The following is a 20805-nucleotide window of genomic DNA, read 5'->3' as shown; positions in this document are numbered from 1 at the left end:
GCAGTTGTGACATTAATCAATGGAAGCAGTGACATTTTTCTTATTTCATCTGTAAGGTCTGCCATTATATTTTAGTGCCAATTCTGTTGTTATATTTTGAAGGATTGCTATTACCTCATAGCCAGCTTTTTGTATGAATTGCAAGCATTTATAATTTTGTGTTCTATGTATGTTGGTTTGGCTAGTTGGTGTCTTTTGGGCCCTCTTTGATGTTTATATGGTGTATATGGTTTATGATTTATATTTAGCCTAAGAATTGTGCGTAATGTTTTTGAAAACAAATTGTTCACTTGCTAAAATGTTTTTCATATTGTTAATGCAAGTGATCTCATAATATAAAAATGTGTATATTTACATTTAAATTTGTATTTATCTATTTTGCAAGACAAAATTTATCTATTTTGTCTTGCATGTACCTTGGATTTCCTTATTGAAATTTTATGCAAATTGCTTTATGTAACCTATTATTTCTGGTGATCTTTTCCTCTAAGATATACATATTAAGATCTTTAAGTCTGTCCCCATATACTTTACAACTAAGATTAATGATCATTTTAGTATCTACCCTTATAACTGACTCCATCCTGTCACCCTTTTTGGTTGGGGGGGGGGGGCTTGCAAACTGCCTCCAACTCCGCCCCCAACTCCACCACCAACCATCATTCTCTTACATACATTGGGTCTGGAGAGGAAGAAGGGTAAGAGATCTCAGTATAGGAAGAGAGGATATCACGGAGTAGTCCTGGGGGAATTCTGTGCACAAAATCTTTAAATTCTGCAAAATTCAGAAAATCTTACATTGGTTAAAATAACACAATATACATCAATCTTTGGGTAATTAACTTAAAATGTAATACAGAAAAGTTATTACCCAAAGATGCAGTCTTAAATATTTTGAGAAGAATTCCCCTAGAAATGCACTGTAAGAGTGTCTCTTCCAACCTCTCTCCCTACTCCGCCTGCCCTGCCCAGATCTCTTTCACTCTGCCCTCTCAGGCTCTAACTCCTCCACTCTATCATTTCTCCCCTCCTTCTACAGGCTCAAACCCTTCCACACTCTCCACCTCCCAACTATCCACTCCCAGAGTTTGACTCTCTCCCATAAGCCCCTCATACAGGATCCCAGTCCCAGTCTCTCATATACACCCCTAACACAGGCAGAATCTGTCTCTCTCTCACACATACACCCTCTCACAGTCTTCCTCAGTCCCTCTGTCATACACACTACCACACACAGGCTCCCTCTGTCCCTCTCTCCCACACACATACCCCCATAATGGTTCCCTCTGTCCTTCTCTCTCACACATACACCCTGTCACACAGGTTCCTTCTCTCTCGCACACACACACACCTTCACACAGGCTTCCTCTGTCCTTCTCTCACACACCCACATACCTTCACACAGGCTCCATCTCTCTCTCTCTCTGTCTCGCATACACCTTCATGCAGGTTTCTTCTCACTCTTGCACGCTCACACCCCCATGCCATTGGTTCCCTCTCTCTTACACACACAGACCTTCACATGAGATCCCTCTCACACACACACAAACACGCACTCTCACAAAATCCCTCTATCACCCCCCCCCCACCAGTCAGGCACCAAATCATACAGCACAATACCTCACTGCGCTGTCATTCTACTCACACACACACACACTCTCAAGCCGCATTGTCCTCATCACCTGCAGGCGGGGTCTCCCAGGCCTCTCTCGTGTTCATGCTCCTTGGCCACAAGATCGATGGGCTCCACTCATGGCCCACTGGGCCTTCCTCGACTTCAACCGCTGATTAAATTGCACAGGAGGAAGAGGATGTGACAGGAGCTTAGAGGGGAAGACTGAGGCACCCGAGGCTCTGTAAAGCTCCTGCCTCCTCCTCCGTAATTAAATCTACAGTAAGTGAGGTGGGCAGGCAATCAAGGGACAATACGACAAGCATCATCCCACTGCCACCAATGCATTCTTCTTTTTTTTTTTTTTTTTAGAACATCCCTTTTCCTCAGTAATTTGAAAGAAGGAGGGGGAAGAATTAAGTCAGCCAAATTTTGGGGGGGGCCATGGTTTCTGTGACCTCCCTTTCTGATGCCTATGCTTTTGAAGGTGCAGTCTCCAGAATTATAAACAGTATTCCATGTGAGGTCTCACCAGGGACAATATCACCTTTTTTTTCCCTGCTCTTCATTCTCCCTCTACACCCGAGAATCTTTCTGGCTTTTGCTATTGCCTTATCCACCTATTTGGCCACCTTGAGATCATCAGATATATTCCTTCTGCATTGAAGAATTCCAGCTCCCCCCCCCCCTAGACTTTACCACTGTCTTGGGTTTCTGCAGCCCTGATGTATGACTACATCATTCTTCAAGCTGCATTAGGTCCCTCCTCACGTTTTTCATACTTTCCTGGATGTCCACCCTGATCTAGATTTTGATATCATTGCAAAAAGATGAACTTTTCCCCGATAGCCCTTCTGCAATATCACTTATGAATATATTGAAAAGAATCTGTCCTAGGACCGATCTCTGTGGTACACTACTAGTAATACCCCTCTCCTCAAAGCGTGCTCCATTTACCACTACCCTTTGTCAACTCCCACTCAATCAATTTCTAACCAAGTAAGTCACTTCAGAGCCCCTACCATCAGTGGTCAGTTTATTTATAAGCTGACTATGTGGAGCTGTGTCAGAGGTCTTACTGAAATCCAAGTACACTACATCTAATGCTCTCCTCTGATCCAACTCTCTGACCATTCAGTCAAAAAGTTGATTAGATTCATCTAACAAGACCTACCTCTGGTAAAACCACGCTGCCTCAGATCTTGTAATCATTTGGATTCCACAAACCACACTATCCCGAGGTCAATATTGAAAAGAAAATGTTTAGGTAAGTTAACCAGATAAAATGTATCTGGTTAACTTACATGATATATTCAGCAGCATGGCTATGCTGCTAAATATCCCTGTCAAAATCGCTACTCTGGCGGATAAGTTAAATCTGGCTAACTTAGACCTGCTTGATGGCAGGTCTAACTTATACAGTTTTCTGAATAAGTATGAATATTGCTACTTATCTGGCTAAGTTAGTCGGATAAATAGTGCCGCCCTGATCCGCCCACTAGATATCCAGCAACCTACTTAGCTGGATGAGTGACTTTCTGCCTAATTTGTGACTGCTGAATGTAGCTGGATATTCAATGGCCACCATTTAGCTGGATAAGTCACTATTTGTCTGGTTAAGTAGCTTTGAACAACAGACTCCCTCTGTATTAGCAGTGATTCTATTAATTTACTCACTATAGAGGCCAGACTGACTGGCCTATAGTTCCCAATCTCCTCCTTACTTCCAGTTTTGTGAAGGGTAACCACATCTGCCTACCTCTAGTCCTCTGAAACTAGTTCTGACTCTAGAGAAGCATTGAAAAGATTGGTCAGAACTTTTCTAATTTCCCTTAAAACTCTTGGATGTAGCTTATCTGGTCCCATTCCTTTATTTACTTTATCTCACTTCCAATCCTATTTGTGTTCATTTTCTGTGGTCCTATTCTTGGCCCTTTCTTGGTAAACAGTGAACAGAAATAATTGTTAAGCAATTCCGTTTTTTCCTCATCAGCCTCTATGGAATCCTCTCCTTCATCTCCGAATCTCACAATGCCACTTTTGTACTTTCTCCTATCACTAACATATCTTAAAAAAACAAAAAATCTGGTCTCCCCCATTTTACTGTATTTGCTATTTTTTCTTCCATTTGCAACTTCATTTTCCTGACTACGTTCCCAGCTTCTCTATGTTCCAGATATCGTCTTTTCTCCCTTACCTTTTCAGCTACTTCTTTAGATAACCATAGCAGCCTTTTTTCCTCTTATCTTTATTTACTTTCCTTACCTTTACAATATCTTCTTTTAGCTGTGCCCACTTTCCTTCTACTCCCCCTAGATTTTCCAATCAGCTTAGGACTTCTTGAGTACTCCCACATTTTAAGAACATAAGAGATGCCATACTGGGTCAGACCAAAGTCCATTAAGCGCAGCATTTTGTCTCCGACAGTACAGGTCATAATTACCGGGAAGTCCCTGAGTTTACCAAGGATTAGCAGGGGGGGATGACAGGGGGAGGGCAACTGCACAGTGGGACCGGATGCTCACAAATTTGCTCTCATAAACACTCTTACATGTTCCCACTTACTTTCACTGCTCATTCTCTCACATTCTCACATGACTATTTACACCTTTACTTCTGCCATTCTCCCACCAAAACACACACACACTCACTCACGTCTCTCCCTCTTCCATACACACATGCCCCCTCACTTTCACACCCATGCTCACTTGCACTCAGCTCTCTCTTACTCACCTATATACACACTCAGATCTCTTCTTCCTACACAAATACACACTCACTCACTCTCACAGACATGCTCATTCATTCTCTCTCCCCCCCTTCAAAACACACTAGCAACAGCAGACTCTAACTTGGGCTCCTGGAGCAGCAGCAGCCTATTCCTTCTCCTCCTCTGCTGCGGAAGTGGATGTGGCCTGTTTCTTACTCCTCGCTTGATGCACGGGCAGGAAATCGCAATGTCGATTGGCCAAGGCAAACAGGATGGGGCGGGCAAGTGGCTGGATACAGGAAACAGGCTGTGCAGGAGCAGGTGGTGTCACGAGGAAGCGAAGTTAAGAGTTAAAAAGGTCTGGAGATGGTATAAATCGCTGTCGAGTTCCTCCTTTTTCAGCCGCGCAAGACCAGTGATGTTCCTTTCTTCTTTCTGAGTCCCAGCAAAAAAGATAAACTTTTCCTTCTACCCCACTCCACAATATCACTCACAAAGATATTGAGCAGAACTGGCCCCAGAACTGATCCTTGAGGTATTCCATTTATGATTTTGCCCAAATAGCCTTCTGTTGCATGCCTTAGAACCGTACTGACCATAAGATTTTGTTCACTTGCTAATCCCATCCTTTCTTAAGTTCTGTTACTCTTATTGCCTCTAGAAGGCTGTTCCATGCAGCCATTACCTGATTAGAATCCTCTCGGTTACAGTTCATGGAATATGGGGGCCTGGATTTATTCTACCAGCTGATGATTAGCACTGGATATGTTCCAGCCCATTGTCGTCTGAGAACAGGCAGAACAGTGCATGGGCCTATCAATGAATAAGTGTCAAGGGCGCACAGCCAGAGCCAGAGGGGACACAATGGCCAAACTAAGTGCTGGTACTGAACCTGGTATGCTCACCTGCCAAGCAATCAGGTCCTTTAGCTTGGCAATGCTCTCATGATCCTCTGGATGTTCTCTCATATAGTCCTCTCTGAAAAAGGCCTAAAAAACAGAGACACACTGATAGTTTACTTGCCACTGAAAACCCCACCACAGTATAAAAATGTTAAGAATGAATTATTACAAATAGAAAGGATAGTTATTATTATTATTGTAAGGAATTCCTCCCAACTCTTTGGAAGAAAGGTGGGTGCGAGTCAGCAGATAACTTGTGCATCATGCAGCGAGCCTGGGACATTGTACAGGTTCTGGGCTTAAGGCTTTAGGCCTTTTTGTTTCTTTGTACCAGCAGCTGTCTTCTACTCCGTTAGGCTTCTAGTTCAATTGGAACCTGCCCTATCCGAGCTCAGGTGCAATGAGCTTTCATTCACAGTTACCTGGGGGTTGGTCACAATTTTATTCCAACCTCCCATCCACCTCAGCTATCACAGACAAAATCCTCTGACTGAGAGGTACAGACAGTGAATCCATCCAGCACCTAACTGCCAATGCATTCGAGTCATCTGCTAATAGTTTTCGGTGTTGTGTCATGGCTGGGAGGGATGTGCTGTTGTTTGAAACAAATAGGAAATGCCAATGACTCCCCCCTCCTCCCAGGAGGCTCTCTAGACTCCCTGTTACCCCACACACAGGTCTTCAGGGGGCAGGAGGAATCCCCAGTCATTTCTGCCCCACTGCTATTTTTCTAAAGGGTGGCAGCAGACCTGAGGCTGGCACTACTCTTGTGTATGATAGATTCTGCTGTACAAAATAATGGTGCCGGCCTCTGATCCGCCAGCACCAATTTGAAAAACAGCAATGCTGGGGCAGGAATGAGTGGCGATCACTCCTGCCCATTGAAGACCTGCAGATGGGATAAGAAGTGGGGCTGGAGGGGAAGCCTGGGAGCTGACACCAAGTCCCGGGGGTAGGGGTGGGGGTGCTTTTCACAAAAGCTTTGGCGACAGGGAAAGGGTGGAACCCCAAAATGTCCTCTTTTCATTGAGTTTTCCCTTTGTTGGTTGGTTGTTTCATTTTAAAGAAATGAAGCAAAACATCAACAAATGAAACAACCGCCCCCCCCCCCTCCCAAAAAAAACCAAACCTAAAACAAAATGAAATGAAAAAATGTTCAGGGAATTTCCCCTAATGGCTGAGGTTCCCTTCCCTTCCTGTGGCTGCCACCAAAGTATTCCCAGTCTCAACCAACCCAAGAAGGAGAATAATCCAAGTCTGGGAATCAAAAGGTTGGGTTTTCTGTACGGCTTTAGATCTTTTTTTGGGATGTTGTCAATATAGTAATAAGAAAATGCTCGCAGATTTCAAGGATTTCTTACCATTTCGTACTTGGAGAATCCACCCATCACAGCGGGGTCCACAATACCATTCAGCAACATGGAGAGGGGGTTGATGGGAAGGTGTGGGTCATTGTGGTGTCGCTGGATCTCAGCTAGAATCTTTTCATTGGTCTTCTTCATGGTTTCAATGGCATTCTCCAGCGGGCTCACCGTGCTCTGAAGACAGAAACACATTAAATGATGGGAAGTGCCTGCAGCCAACCATTGCAGTTCTTTTCCTGTCAAAAAATCTTGTGGTCATGCATTTGACATGCCACCTGCTCTATACCCACTCTGTAGTGAGGCAGTGTCCTTCTCTTTATCCAGAGCGACTACTGATCGTTTTAAACTTGTGCGTGGTAATATGATGGTAGTACTGCTGCTGACGTTGTAAATCACATAAGGGCAGTTCTACAAGGGCAGAGTGAGGTGGTTGCTTCAAGTGGCAAAATTTTGGAAGCGGCAGGAAGTGTCCCCCAAAAAAATCCCCTGCAGTGACAACCTCACTGTGCCTTTAACATTTTAATGCCAGTGGGGGGGGGGGGGGGGGGTCCTACTCCCCACCAGCGTTAAGACCCCAGAACAGTCGGCAGTGCAAAGGAATGATGCTGGCGGGGTTCCCAATCCCTGCCATCAAGAAGGCCCCGCAGCAGCTGGCGGTATGGAAGAATCCCACTCCCCGCCAGCAAGAAAGCCCCAGGATAGTTGGCAGCATGGAGGAATGATATGTTAGTGGGGGTTCCCATTTCCCTCCAGCAAGAAGGCCCCCCCCCCCGGCAGAAGGCGGCACAGTGGAATGATGTGTGGTGGGGTTCCTACTCCCCGCCAGCAAAAAGACCGCATGGGTGCTCCTATTTGTGACCTACCAGCTTACATAGGTAGGAGGAAACAAAAGGGGAAAGGGGGAAGGGGGTAGGCGGGAGGCCAGTGGGGCAATCCCTCGCCTCACGCAGCAGATTGCCTTGAGCCGCCCCTGGTATCGCAGCAGCAAGCCAGTGTATTCCCATCCATGATACACACAACAAATACATAGACCGGTGAGGCAGAATGTACTATCATGTCTGTAGTGAAACAATGTCCCAGTTGAAGTCCACAGTGGCCAGCTTTAATTCTTTGCCTTTTATCTGATGGTATGCTGCTGTGCAACGCTGCATTTTTTTTTTGTGAACATGGAAATAAAGATTAACAAAAGTTAAAACAAAAAATATACAAAGTGACAGCTTACAGAGCAGTGCTAGCAGGTACAGGAAGGTTGGCAGTGTCTTGGGGGAAGTGGAAAACTAGCAGCCTGCTGGGGTAGTGGGTTGTGCAGATGCATTGGACTTCAGTGTATGTGCTGTTATATTTATGGGGAATGAACAGACGCAGCAAGCTCACTGTAAGGGTTCAAGTTTTTGCTTTTGGAACCCTATGATAAAAGGGAGTATCCTTCCTAAGGAGAAAGAGCTGGCAACTCTGTAAATCAGGGATGTCCAACCCTGGTCCTCGAGGGCCAAATGTGGTCAGGCTTTCAGGATATCCCTAATGAACATGCATGAGATAGATCTGCATAGAGGTGAGGCGGTTTGCACGCAAATTTATCTCAAGCATATTCATGAGGGTCATCCAGATAATCAGACAGGTTGACCACCTTGCAGACAATGATCAGGGAAATTATCAGAAGCCATTTACCTGGGCAAATACTGAAGTATCCGGGTAAGAAAGGTTTGTGAAAATTTCCCGTCCTTCACATGGTTCTAAAGGATAGGATTTGCACCACAGTGCGGGTGCTTTTACCCACTTCGTGTGGAGCCATTCTCAGGGCAAGTTTAGCCTGAAGGAGTTAACATGCAGAGTTTTGCAGTTAATTTTGACCTGGGCAATTTTCAAAGGGAAAATATGCTCAAACTTTCCCTCTGAGAACTGGTGTAAAGCCCACAAGTGAAAGTAACTGTGGACTTTGCACATTTGTGGGTACTGTGGAAAACTGTCTCAAACATATGTAAGCTGTGTACATAACACTGACAGATGCTAAAAACAGAAAATGCTCATAAGGCCCATCTAAATGGCCCATTCCTGATCCATTAGCACAGTTTCAGGCGCTACCCTCACATCCTTGCATGCAAGGAGTTTTTTTTTTTTAATCTCTGTTAGTGAGTGATTGGTAAGACGTACATACAAGGTTAATAAATGTTAGATATAAACAGTGTATATAATGTTAGTAAATGGTACATATAAGCAGTCTGTATATTGTTAAGTGATGCATTTAAACTGTATGTATAGTACTGGTAAATGGGCAACGTATGTCATATATAGAGTGTCAGTGAATGGCAGGTTCAGTGGTAAGTGGTTTGCATACAGAAATTTTGGTAAACTTACAGTCGTCATGCTGATAACAGCAAACCAGCGCAGGATGTCAGGTAGCTTGTAGGCTGTGACATAGGTGGTTCGTTCAATCCACATGGTCTGGAAAAAGAACAACAGAAGCAAAAGTCAGTTATCTGGAGGCCTTGCCTCGGCAGCTGCCGCAAGAAATCAAGCACCACTCTCCTTCCCCTCCATCTCACTGTCTGTCCTCCCTGCAGGGCAAAGGTGAGGCTGTGGCTATATCTGCAGAGCTACTCATAAGAACATAAGCAGTGCCATCCTGGGTCAGATCATTGAGTCCGGCATCCTGTCTCCGACAATGGCCAATCCGGATCACTCAGAAGTAACCGGAATATCCCTTTCCCATCCTTAGGCATATGAGGTGGCGATCTCCATGCCTGCCTGGCTAATATGTGCTAACGGGCCTGTCCTCCAGAAACTCGCCTGCACCTTTTTTAAACCCAGCTATACTATTAACCTGGACCACGTCTTCTGGCACCAAATTCCATAGCTTAATTGAGCACCCACTGAAAAAAAAAATTGTTTTACATCTTCTAACCGTTTCATGAAGTGTCCCCTATTCCTTTTGCCATTTCATCCACAACAAACCATTTCCTACTAACGGTCCTACGCCACACGTAATGTTATTCACCTCTATCACATCGCCTCTCAGATGCCTCTTCTCTACCTTAACCTTTTTAGACTTTCTTCATTGTGAAGCCATTCCTTCTCATGTACCTTTTCTAGGCTACTGGACCTGCAGAGAAAATGCTCAAGGAGGTGTTGTGCCATAGATCTGTATAGGGGCATTATAAGATTCTCAGTTTTATTCTCTATAATTCCTAACATTCTATTTGCTTTCTCTGACAAACGAGCGGAGGATTTCAGTGTACTGCTCTCAGATGACTCCAAGGACCCTTTTCCTAGGTGGTAACTCCTAATATATAATAATGCCTGCACTTTGCATTATTTTTCCTGTGTGCATCACTTTGCATTTCTCCCCATTAAATTTCGTCTGCCATCCCCACTCTGGCAAGATCCTCCTGCAGATCTTTACAGCCTACTTGTGTTTAACTACTTTGAATAATAATTTTGTGCCATCTGCATATTTGGTCACCTCACTCATTGCTCCCTTTTCCAGATGGTTAATGAAGAACTTAAACAACACCGGTCCCAGTACTGATCCCTGAAGTACTCCACTATTTACACACTTCTTTCCAATGGGAAAACTGATCATTAAGTCCTACTCTGTTTCCTATGCAATATCCGGTTACCTATTCACAATAAAACATTGCTTTCTATCCCAATTTTTTTTAATGTCCTGAAGAATCTGCCATGATGGCCTATCAAATGCTTTCTGAAAATCCCAATATACCATACGGACGGGCTCACCCTTATTCACATACTGATTTATATCTTCAAATAATTCTAAGAGTAAGGCACAACTTTCCTTTCCTAAATCCATACTGGCTCTTCCCCATTAAGCCATGTTTATCCATATGACCAGGACTGGCCTTTGGGTAGGGCAAGCTAGGTGGTCACCCAGGCACCAGAGACCAGGGGTGCCATTTGGCATCACCTGTAGGACTGGTCAGCCAGCAGGCTGGGCAGCAATAGTGCTGGCTGGGCATGGTCCTGGCACAGGAGAGGCAATTCAAGCAAAAGCAAGCTGCAGAGAGCCCTCCCCATTAGAGGCACAGGTATCCCCAGGTCAGCTGTATTTAAAGCTGCTTAGTTGACACTGGGACAGTGCTTCTTACATTGTCTCTCAACTGCCTGCCTGCTCCAGATCTCCTCACTTTTACTGTTGATAAAATTACCCAGGATGAGGCACAGAAAGGAGCTTTACATAAGCCTCAGGTGCCTCATTCTCCTTCTCCTCCTCCTCTCCTGCCGGGTCTGAGGGTCGTGCTAGGAGGTAGGATGGAGGGGGAAAAGAGAATGTCAGGAGGAAGGGGGAGAAGAGGGAGTGTCTTGGGGGGGGGGGGTTGGGGCATCATCAACAATCTTTGCCTGAGGCGCCATTCGCCCTAGAGCCAGCCCTGCATATCACCAATAATTTTGCTCTTAATAATAGTTTCCTTTTTTTTTTTTTGTTTTACCCAGCACTGACATCAGGCTCATTGATTTGAATCACCCCTGGAACCATTTTCTAAATCTGGCATTCCATTGGCTACCCTCCAGTCGCCAGGCACAGAGCCAGGTTTGAATGATAGGTTGCAGATTGCCAGGAGCAGGTCTACAGTTTTTATTTGGGTTCCTTTAGAACTCTGGGGTCCTGGTGATTTGCTACTATTTAGTTTGGCAGTTTCTTCCAGCACCTCTTCTAGATTCATACTGATTTGTTTCAGTTCCTCTGAATCATCACCTACAGAGAATGGTTCTGGCATGGATATCTCCTCAACATTTTATTTTTTTTTTTTGCAGTGAAGATCAAAGCAAAACTGTCTCAAAGTTGCCAGTTCTGAAAAATTATCCCAGAGGGCATGTTTGCATAAGGGTTTTTTTTTTTTTCACCTGCAGTACTGCAATTGCAGCCCTCAGTCTTGCATACATGCCAACTAGTCATCCACAGAGGAGGGTAGTTGATGCTTTCAGACAGAAAGATGGAACCTCATAGTTATGGAGGTAAATTCTGATGTTAATGAAGGTGATACCACTGTAATCTAAGGGATCAGACGATACAGGAAAGGAGGTGATTGCTACCTAGTAGGGATTTCACACTAAACCTCATGCCAACAGCAAGTTGGGCTAGAACAAATGGTTTCATGGCTCTGTTTGTACCCCACTCTGCCCACTCCCCTCCAAGCCCCACAGTGACCAGTTTTCAAAAATCAGTGGTGGGAATGCAGAACATGTAACAAACTTCTTAGTGTATTCCCTTAGTCTGGATGAAATGTTTGTCAGGCAGAGTAGAAAAGTGGTCATTTTGATAATAAAAATGTGAGTTTGTCTACATGCAGGACATTTGATTAATCCAACAATTTGCTTTCCCCCACGACAGCTCAGGAGCTGCTCCATTGCTTTCTATTTGTTTATTACAGATATGGCACGTCTGCACTATAGCCCCCCCTTCTTTTTGAGTGACACCCAGTGTGTAGTTGACTTCTAGGAAAGAACATTTTTTTTTTCTTACAGCAAATTCATTTTCTGGATCCTTGGGTCCTTTGCGAAATGGCCGTGAGTAGCTGAACTTCTGCACATTGTTGGCCTTGAAAAAGCTGCAAGGAGAAGGGTGACACAGAAGGAAGAATGGGAGAGAGAGCACAGGAATGATGAGGTGAAAGGGAGGGAGAGAGGAAATAGATGAGCGAAGAAGGAAGAAGGTTTCAAGGAAGGGAGATAGGGTAGAAAGGGGAGGAAGGATAGTAACAGAGAGGCCAAAGGGAGGGCATTACAGGGACAGAAAGGAAGGAAGGAGAGAAGTGGGAGGAGCAAATGACAGTGATTAGGTGGGGCAGACAAGAAACAAATGAGATGTGTACGGGAAAGAACCAAAATGAGATGATAAAGGAGAGAAGAAGCAAAGGAGCGAGGAAGAAGAGAGACAGAAGACAGTGTAAAAGGGAAAGAGAGGGAAGGAGACAAAATAGAAAAGAGAATAAGATAGCAAGAGGAAAAAAAGCATAAGATAAAAAGAAGAGGAGAGAAGAGAGGAGGAAAGGGAAATAAAGAGAAAAAACAGAGTTAGAGAATACATTCTGATATTTAAGGACATTTCAGATTTTAGCATAAGGGGATAAACATCCTTGGTACTCATATAATCCAATGCAGCACTGAGAGGTAATAGCACAGTGACCCCTCGTACTATTGTTTCCACTGTTTCATTCCTTCCTCCTCTCCCCCCCCCCCCCCCCAGCATTCACTGGCTTTAGACAGTTTGATTTGCAAGCTTATTTCCTAATTAGTGGAGTTTTGTCATCAGCATGAGCGTGAGTTTAATTGGCTCCTCTGGAGAGCTGGCTCTGCATGCATTCAAGGTTTGTGCTGTATTTGCAAAGTGTAATAGCTCCAGGAGCACTCCTTCCCCCTTACACAGACACATAAAATTAAAGAAAAAAAATGCAAGGTTCTTATTAAAATACCCAACTGTAAGAGCATGCGCTTATCCCAGAAGGCATGGGGGCTAGGGGCATACAATTCAGAGTAACATCATGAAAGTCTGAGCAGTATGAGAAAGGAGAGGAAAAAAATGCTGAGAAGAAAGCAAGGGAGAATAGAAGGCAATGCACGAGCTAGATACACTTTATTCTAACAACCTTTGACCTTCAATGTGTGCCTCAATCATCAGCCCACAGCCATCTGAGAGAAGCTACCTCAGATACATTCCCTGAATCAGCAGGCACCAGATCACACAACTGGGTGTCTTGATCCTAGCTTAGGGGTAGGAAGGCATGATGGCTGCAGCTGGGGAAGCAGGTCAGGGGCTCCTTTTTTGTTTACCAGTTGTCAAACTAGAGATTGGCATCCTTTATGGAGCCAGGCAGCAGGACTCCCTTCTTCATTCTCCTGGTGAGGAATTGTGGTAGGACAGGAGATTCTGCTCCCCCAGACCCATATCATGGATCAGGGAGCTCCATGGTGCTTAAAAGAGGCAATGAAGGAGAGTCAGACAGACAATGTGACATGAAAAAGACACAGGGAAAGGAGGAGATGGCAACATAAAGAGAAAAATGGAAAGCAGGATATGAGAGTGAGAGTGAGAAAGGAGATAGAGAGGTACTGTTGGGTAGAAAGAAGGCAAAAACATGTTTAGAACCGCAAAGAATCCAGGATCTCCCTGCTTGTAGAAAAGATTGCAGTGGGATGTCAAAGTCAACATCTGGCAAACTGAAATCCCCTAGCAATAGCACCTCCTCTTTTCTAGCAATTTAGTGAATATTCTCCATTAAATCTCTATCCATTTCTTCTGCCTGCGATGGAGGCCACTCTGTAAACTGATTGGTTGCCTTGCCCCAATCATATACAAAGAGAAACTACTCTTTTAGTCCCTAGGCGAGGACCCAGCCTCAGGCCTAGGCCTAGGTCTGATGCATTCATTTAAAACAAATGCAATGAATAAGGGTTGTTTCATTCAGGGGGCCCCCGAATCAAGCAAATTGCCCTTTCACTTTTATCCCTAGTAATAGCTAATGTCCTCATCTATATCAAATTTACATGTGATGGGCGCAATCGGTTACTTATTTGTTAGGGCGCACGTTTTGGATGCACCAATCTCCTTACTACATTGGGTGCTATTCTAGCACGTTCAAAACATGTGCCCAATTGTGTATAAACCCGTGTGCTAGGCTGGGCAAACTTTATTGCATCAGCCCGTAAGTGTGTAAAGGGAAGGGAGACACAGCAAGAAGGCTACAGGGAAGGGAGATGAGGGTAAAAAGGTTGAAGAAAATGAGGTGGATCATAAGGAATCCAGACTCCAAGGTGAGAAGGCCACAATCAGAGTCTACCATAGCTTTAGTTTTGTGTTAAATATAAGCTCGCAGAAGAGATATAAGGAAGGTGAATGTAGTTGCAAGCCTGGACTTCTCACTAGGCAGTGTAAGCAGCTACTTAAGTGCTTTGGGCTTAAAGAAGAGCCTCCTCCTCCATTCTGGTGGCGCTTTCCTCCAACTACTGCTCAGCCTGAGCATCACCTTCCCATCAGAACTACCTCCTTAAAGGCATAGGCCGCCAGCGGTATCTGGAGCATTGTAGAATCCCAGCCAGTCCAGCCCCTGCACCTTTTAAGGGAGTGGATCTGATGGGATGCTGCTGCTCAGGAGGAGTAGCGCTTGAGAAAGGGCCACTCTATGGAGGAGGTGGTGGCTCTTTCACCTCAGTGTTTATTCTGAGGGGGGGGGGGGGTAAGAATCCCTCTGGTCACCACATTCTTGGAATGAGATACCCCCCATGCCTAATTGTGCCAAAGAGGTAAATCCAGCCCTAAACAGGTGAACAGTAATTCAAGGACTTACGCCTGGGAAAATTCTGTGCAGCACAAAATTCCCCTCCTAGGCAGAATTTTAATATTTTGTGCAGAATTTAGAGAGGGGCCTGGTGGGCCACAAGCAGGGTCCATTCTGCTCACAGCCAAAGACTGGACATGTACGGTGGGCCACAAGTAGACGCTATCCCACTTGCAGCCGAGGATCAAAGAAGCCTGGTGGGCCACAAGTGGAGCCCATTCCCCTTCTGGCCAAAGACTGAAGAGGCTTGGCAAGCCACTCATGGAGCCCATCCCATTCATGGCTGAAGATTAGGACCAGAAGGAGAGAGAAGAGAGAGACTTAGGATAGCTGCAGGCCGAGCCCATTGCACCTGCAACAAAATGAGATAGTCTGTGAGCCTATTGTATGTGAGAGACAGGAAGTGTGTGTATGAGGGTGCTTGTGTGTGTGTGTGTATGTGTGTGTGTATGTGAGATACAGCGAGAGGGAGCCTATATGAGGTTGTATGTGAGTAAGAGATTGTAAGTCTGTGTGCATGAGTAAGGGTGAATGTGAGTGAGGAATTGTGTATGTGAGTGAGGTGTGTGTTTGTGTGAGAGAGGGAGCCTATGTGAAGGAATATGTGTGTGTATGTGAGAGAGAGAAAGATAGAGAGGGAGCCTCTGTGTGTGAAAGTGTATGTGAGAGAGAGAGAGCTGGTGTAAAGGTATGTGTGCAAGAGAGGGAGCCTGTGTGAAGGTCTGTATCCGATAGAGAGGGACCTGTTTGCGAATGTGTGAGAAAGAGAGAATCTGTATGAGGTTGCATATGTTTGAGAGAGTGACAGAGGGAGTCTGTATGAGGGTGTATGTATATAAGAGAGGGAACAGAGGAGCCTCTAGCGGGCGGCATGTATAAGAGAGGAGAGAGAGTCAGAGGGATCCTGTGTAAGCGGTTGTGTCTGTGTGAGAGGGACAGAGGGAGCATGTATGGGGGCTCTATGAGAGGGGTCAAACTCTGGGAGGGCTGGGGGGTAAAAATAGAGTGGAAGGGGTTGAACCTGGAAGGAGAGGGGAGAGAAAGTGGAAAGTGAAGGAGCTGGGTCTGAGAGGGCAGAGTGAAAGGGGTCTGGCTCCTAGAGGAGTAGGGAAAGAGGGTGGAGGGCAATTCTCCCGAAAATATTTAAAACTCTGCATCTTTGAGTAATAGCTTTTCTGGATTACATTTTACATTAATTACTCAGACTGCGATGTATATTGTGTTATTTTGGCCAATATAAAGTAGGCAGAATTTTAAATTATTGTGTGCAGAATTTCCCAGTCGTGAAGCACTTTGCAGAAGTCATGAGTATACGGATAGGGCGGAAAGGGTTGAGGGCTGGAGGACAGACAGCTATGGAGGGCAGGACTAAGCCCTGGTTTTGGACAAAGACTATGAAAGACCACAGCCTTGAAGGAGGTTTTCCTTCTGGCTTGCACAAGCACGGGGTCTCTGTGCAGGAGGAGGAAATATCTTCTTAAAAGCAAAAAGGGAGGTGTGTGGGGGGGGGGGGGGGGCTAAAAAAAAGAAAAGAGAGGAACGTAATTAAAGGACAGCGCTAGATCCCTCAGTGATTGCTGTGATAGATCTCTGTCGTGACATACTCCCTCCTTGACATATAGTCCACCCCCCCCCCCCAACTCCTGCGAACCTGAAGGAGATCATACGTACTTCACAATCTGCTCGGGGACAGATTTATTCTTGAAGCGCTCCTGCTCCTCCAGCACCGGCTGCACGGTGAAGCACTGGATATCTGAGAGGCAGAGGTCAAGGAAAAAAAAACCCACCTTGGACATGAAGGGCACCTGGAAATAAGTGACCTCCCTTAAGGGAAGGTCATGGAAGGTGGGATCGGAGGAAGAAAGACTGACATGACATTTTATGTACCCTACAAATACGTGCAGGTGTCTTAACAAAGCGTCTCACATATAATTGCGGCTTTTGGGATTATCTTGAGATAGTAAAATAATAAGATGTGTAATCTGTATAAACAGTAGAGATGTGAATCGTGTCCTCGATCGTCTTAACGATCGATTTCGGCTGGGAGGGGGAGGGAATCGTATCGTTGCCGTTTGGGTGTTTAGAATATCGTGAAAATCATGAACCGGCACACTAAAACCCCCTAAAACCCACCCCCGACCCTTTAAATTAAATCCCCCACCCCCAAATGCCTTAAATTACCCTGGGATCCAGCGGCGGTCCATAGCTAAATCGGGGGAAGGGGGAGGGCAGGAAAACCGGCACACTAAATCCCCCTAAAACCCACCCCCGACCCTTTAAATTAAATCCCCCCCCCCAAATGCCTTAAAGTACCCTGGGGTCCAGCGGCGGTCCGAAACGGGCTCCTGCTGTTGAAGCGTGTTGTCTTCAGCCGGCGCCATTTTGCAAAATGGCCACCACAAAATGACGGCGGCCATAGACCAACACGATTCGAACGCAGGAGGTCGCTTCCGGACCCCCGCTGGACTTTTGGCAAGTCTTGTGGGGGTCAGGAGGCCCCCCCAAGCTGGCCAAAAGTCTCTGGGGGTCCAGCGGGCGTCCGGGAGCGATCTGCTGCGAATCGTTTTCCGTACGGAAAATGGCGCCGGCAGGAGATCGACTGCAGGAGGTCGTTCAGCAGAGGTCCGGAACCCTCGCTGAACGACCTCCTGCAGTCGATCTCCTGCCGGCGCCATTTTCCGTACGGAAAACGATTCGCGGCAGGAGATCGCTCCCGGACGCCCGCTGGACCCCCAGAGACTTTTGGCCAGCTTGGGGGGGCCTCCTGACCCCCACAAGACTTGCCAAAAGTCCAGCGGGGGTCCGGAAGCGACCTCCTGCGGTCGAATCGTGTTGGTCTATGGCCGCCGCCATTTTGCGGCGGCCATTTTGCAAAATGGCGCCGGCTGAAGACAACACGCTTCAACAGCAGGAGCCCGTTTCGGACCGCCGCTGGACCCCAGGGTACTTTAAGGCATTTGGGGGGATTTAATTTAAGGGGTCGGGGGTGGGTTTTAGGGGGATTTAGTGTGCCGGTTTTCCTGCCCTCCCCCTTCCCCCGATTTCATTTAAAGGGTCGGGGGTGGGTTTTAGGGGGATTTAGTGTGCCGGTTTTCCTGCCCTCCCCCTTCCCCCGATTCAGCTATGGACCGCCGCTGGACCCCAGGGTAATTTAAGGCATTTGGGGGGGGGGGGGTCGGGAGGGTGGGGGATTTAATTTAAAGGGTCGGGGGTGGGTTTTAGGGGGTTTTAGTGTGCCGGTTTTCCTGCCCTCCCCCTTCCCCCGATTTACGATTTTTTGACGATAAATCGGGGGAATTGGTATTGTATCGTGGCCCTAACGATTTTTGACGATTTAAAATATATCGGACGATATTTTAAATCGTCAAAAAATGATTCACATCCCTAATAAACAGCGTTACTGTTATCTCCAGTCGGGATTGCAAAGTGCCGTGCAGTTTAGTAGTTTCTGAAGACATAGGCTTTGATAGATTTTCTATGATATTGGTTCTCACTATCTACTAAAGTGCTTGTTTGGCTAAGAGAGACAGCTAATATCTGTTACTCTGCTTCTCGATGCTGCATAATTAATAAGTAGCCTTATGCTGGTTCTGAGGAAAACGGCATAAATCTGAGACACTGGAATATGCTGTAAGTTATTATGATGCAGAGACAAGAAATTTCACTGTCGGGTACTTATCTCATCTAGTTGTAATACGAGGAGGATTTGCTTCCTAAAATGGCTGTCATGTCAGACTGGATTTTTTTTTGGGTCTGTGTGAGAGTCAGTCACAGTACATAGCTTGGTCATGCCTAAGAGTGCGACTCAGAAGAAGGGGAACGGTCATAAGTAGGAATCCAGTTTTATTGCAGGCCTTACCAGTGGTTTTATTTTTGAGGAGTGGGCATATTTTTTTGTATTTCTTTCTTCAATGTTCCTCCTCCCTGAAGAGTGGACTCTTTCCCCTATCCCTCCCCTCAACCAGCAGGAATAGAGTGGCACTTTCCTGTGTCTGCTTCCTCTGCCATCTTACTTCAGGCTGGTAGTTTGAACTGAGAAGCCAACAGGTCTCGTGAAACTATGGGCACAGCATGGTTCAAACCGTGAGACTAAAGGTGGCTGACACAAAGGAAGATGTGGCTAAGCTCTCCTCCTGGCAGCTCAGGATAGGGAGACAAGAAGGCCTGGAGATTCATTGGAGAATGGGGAATGAGAATTGGGGAGTGTGGTAGGGGTGAAAGAGGCATTAGGACTGAGTACCAGGGAAGGTGGGGGTGAGGTCTGGGTATTGTGGGAAGGAGGGAAACAGAGCGAGGCCCTGTGTCTTATCTGGATTTTCTCGAGAGCCGTATTTTCACTGGGGTGTCCACTTTTCAGTGTTTATCGCAGGACAACTATAAAAGCAGGTCCCTGGTCATAAGTGTGAATAAGGAAGTTCTGGGTGTGCCCTCATCTAAAATGGAAGAGCATGTTTTCAACAGCAACCAAGAAATAAAGGGCAACAGATCAATTATAAGCACTGTCTCTCTCTGCTCTATTCCAGGCAGAACACAAGAGGAATCAGGCAGTCAGATTGAGGATAGAAAGGAAAAATATAGCTAGACTGGAGATTAAAAAGACTGGGAGGGCATTACCCCATGTGTTAACCGGCCTGCCCGTGGCCGTCCCCTGCACGGACCTGCTCACCTTCATGGTTCCACAGCGGGTCCTGAGACGACCTCCCTCGTGGTAGTTGCCAGACCTGCCAGGCTCCGGCATCCCGCGGCGGCAGTTGCCGGGCCTTCCACTGCACGCCATGCCTCACGCCGAGGCTCGGCATCCTCTGCCATGTTAGCCACACCCCTACACGCACGTGCGGACTACCCGGACTCATGTAGGGCCAAGGGCGGGTCTTAGCTCCGCGGTGCGCCCTGATTAATGCCTCGATATAAGGAAGTTCCTGTCTATGCTTCCTTGCCTTGGCAATCGGGTCGGTTTGTTCTAAGATTGCTTCTGCGTTTGTTCCTGCTCTTGCCTGTTCCTAGTCTCATTCCAGGATCCTTCTGTTCCAGTTCTGTTCCTGACTTGTTCCTGCATCCTAGTTCCTGCGTCCTGCTTGTTCCTGTGTTGGTCTGTCTACCCACGTAGTACCCTCGGACTGTCTTACTGGTACTGACCTCAGCTTGCTCCTGACCTGCCTGCCGCCTGCCTCAAGACCTCAGTTTGCTCCTGACCTGCCTGTCTGCCTGCAGCCTGCCTTTGACCTCGTCTGACCTCCGGTACCTGACCCCTGCTTTGCTGATCATTCCTTGGACTGACCTCTGGATCTTGACCTTTGCCTGCCTGACCTCGTCTCCAGATTCTGGCTCTGTTCCTCACCTTGTCATCACCAACTCTGTTCTGGTTCTTCCTGTTCCAACCAGCAGCCACCTTTGAACCCGATCGCGCTCCCCCTGTCTCAGTGGGCATGCCGGATTTTCACTCTCCTAGGAGACCCTGCGAGGTCCACCTAAGTCCAAGTGGCCCGGGTCCTGTGGGCTCCTCCTGGGGGGACCTCGGGCTTCCAGTGGTGAAGCTCTTCACAGCCTCTGTCTCCTCCAGCGCTCCACCCCCTGGGGGCAGTTACCTCCTGTTCCCTTTCAGGAGGCCTTCCACCTCTGCCCCAGGATAAGGGTCAACCCCCAAGCGCAACACCATGGGTAAGTGGCTTGATAGCGCATTATCAGGACTGTATGCCAGTATCACCTCCAGACCAGAGGGAGCAGTATTACAATTGTTGTTTCTGTTCCTCTGGTACTGTTTGGATGAACTGAGATACAAACAAAGCTAAAATGATTTGTGGGAGATTTTACAAGGAGTCACTGACAGAGCAAAGATTGAAAGTGTGATGCTATCTTCCTCAAACTTTTATGTATAACACCGTCTAACCTTTGCATACAAAGTCCCTAGCCAAGGCCCATGAGTTGC

General features: G+C 46.5%; 1 protein-coding gene across 1 annotated transcript in view; it reads right to left on the bottom strand.

The window, feature by feature from the left end:
- Window positions 1-20805, bottom strand: part of LOC115087992 (dedicator of cytokinesis protein 2-like) — a 1829205-nt gene that overhangs the window by 55196 nt on the left and 1753204 nt on the right. Inside the window, exons 42-46 of the mRNA XM_029595813.1 lie at window positions 16551-16632; window positions 12068-12152; window positions 8944-9030; window positions 6586-6762; window positions 5228-5311 (exon numbers count right to left, since the gene is read on the bottom strand). Coding sequence (XP_029451673.1) covers window positions 5228-5311; window positions 6586-6762; window positions 8944-9030; window positions 12068-12152; window positions 16551-16632 — 515 coding nt within the window. The remainder of the gene's footprint in view (window positions 1-5227; window positions 5312-6585; window positions 6763-8943; window positions 9031-12067; window positions 12153-16550; window positions 16633-20805) is intronic.

The sequence above is a fragment of the Rhinatrema bivittatum genome, chromosome 1 (assembly GCF_901001135.1).
Source record: "Rhinatrema bivittatum chromosome 1, aRhiBiv1.1, whole genome shotgun sequence".
NCBI lineage: Eukaryota > Metazoa > Chordata > Amphibia > Gymnophiona > Rhinatrematidae > Rhinatrema > Rhinatrema bivittatum.
Note: the sequence above shows the minus strand (reverse complement) of the source record. Positions and strands in the feature narration are given on the sequence as shown.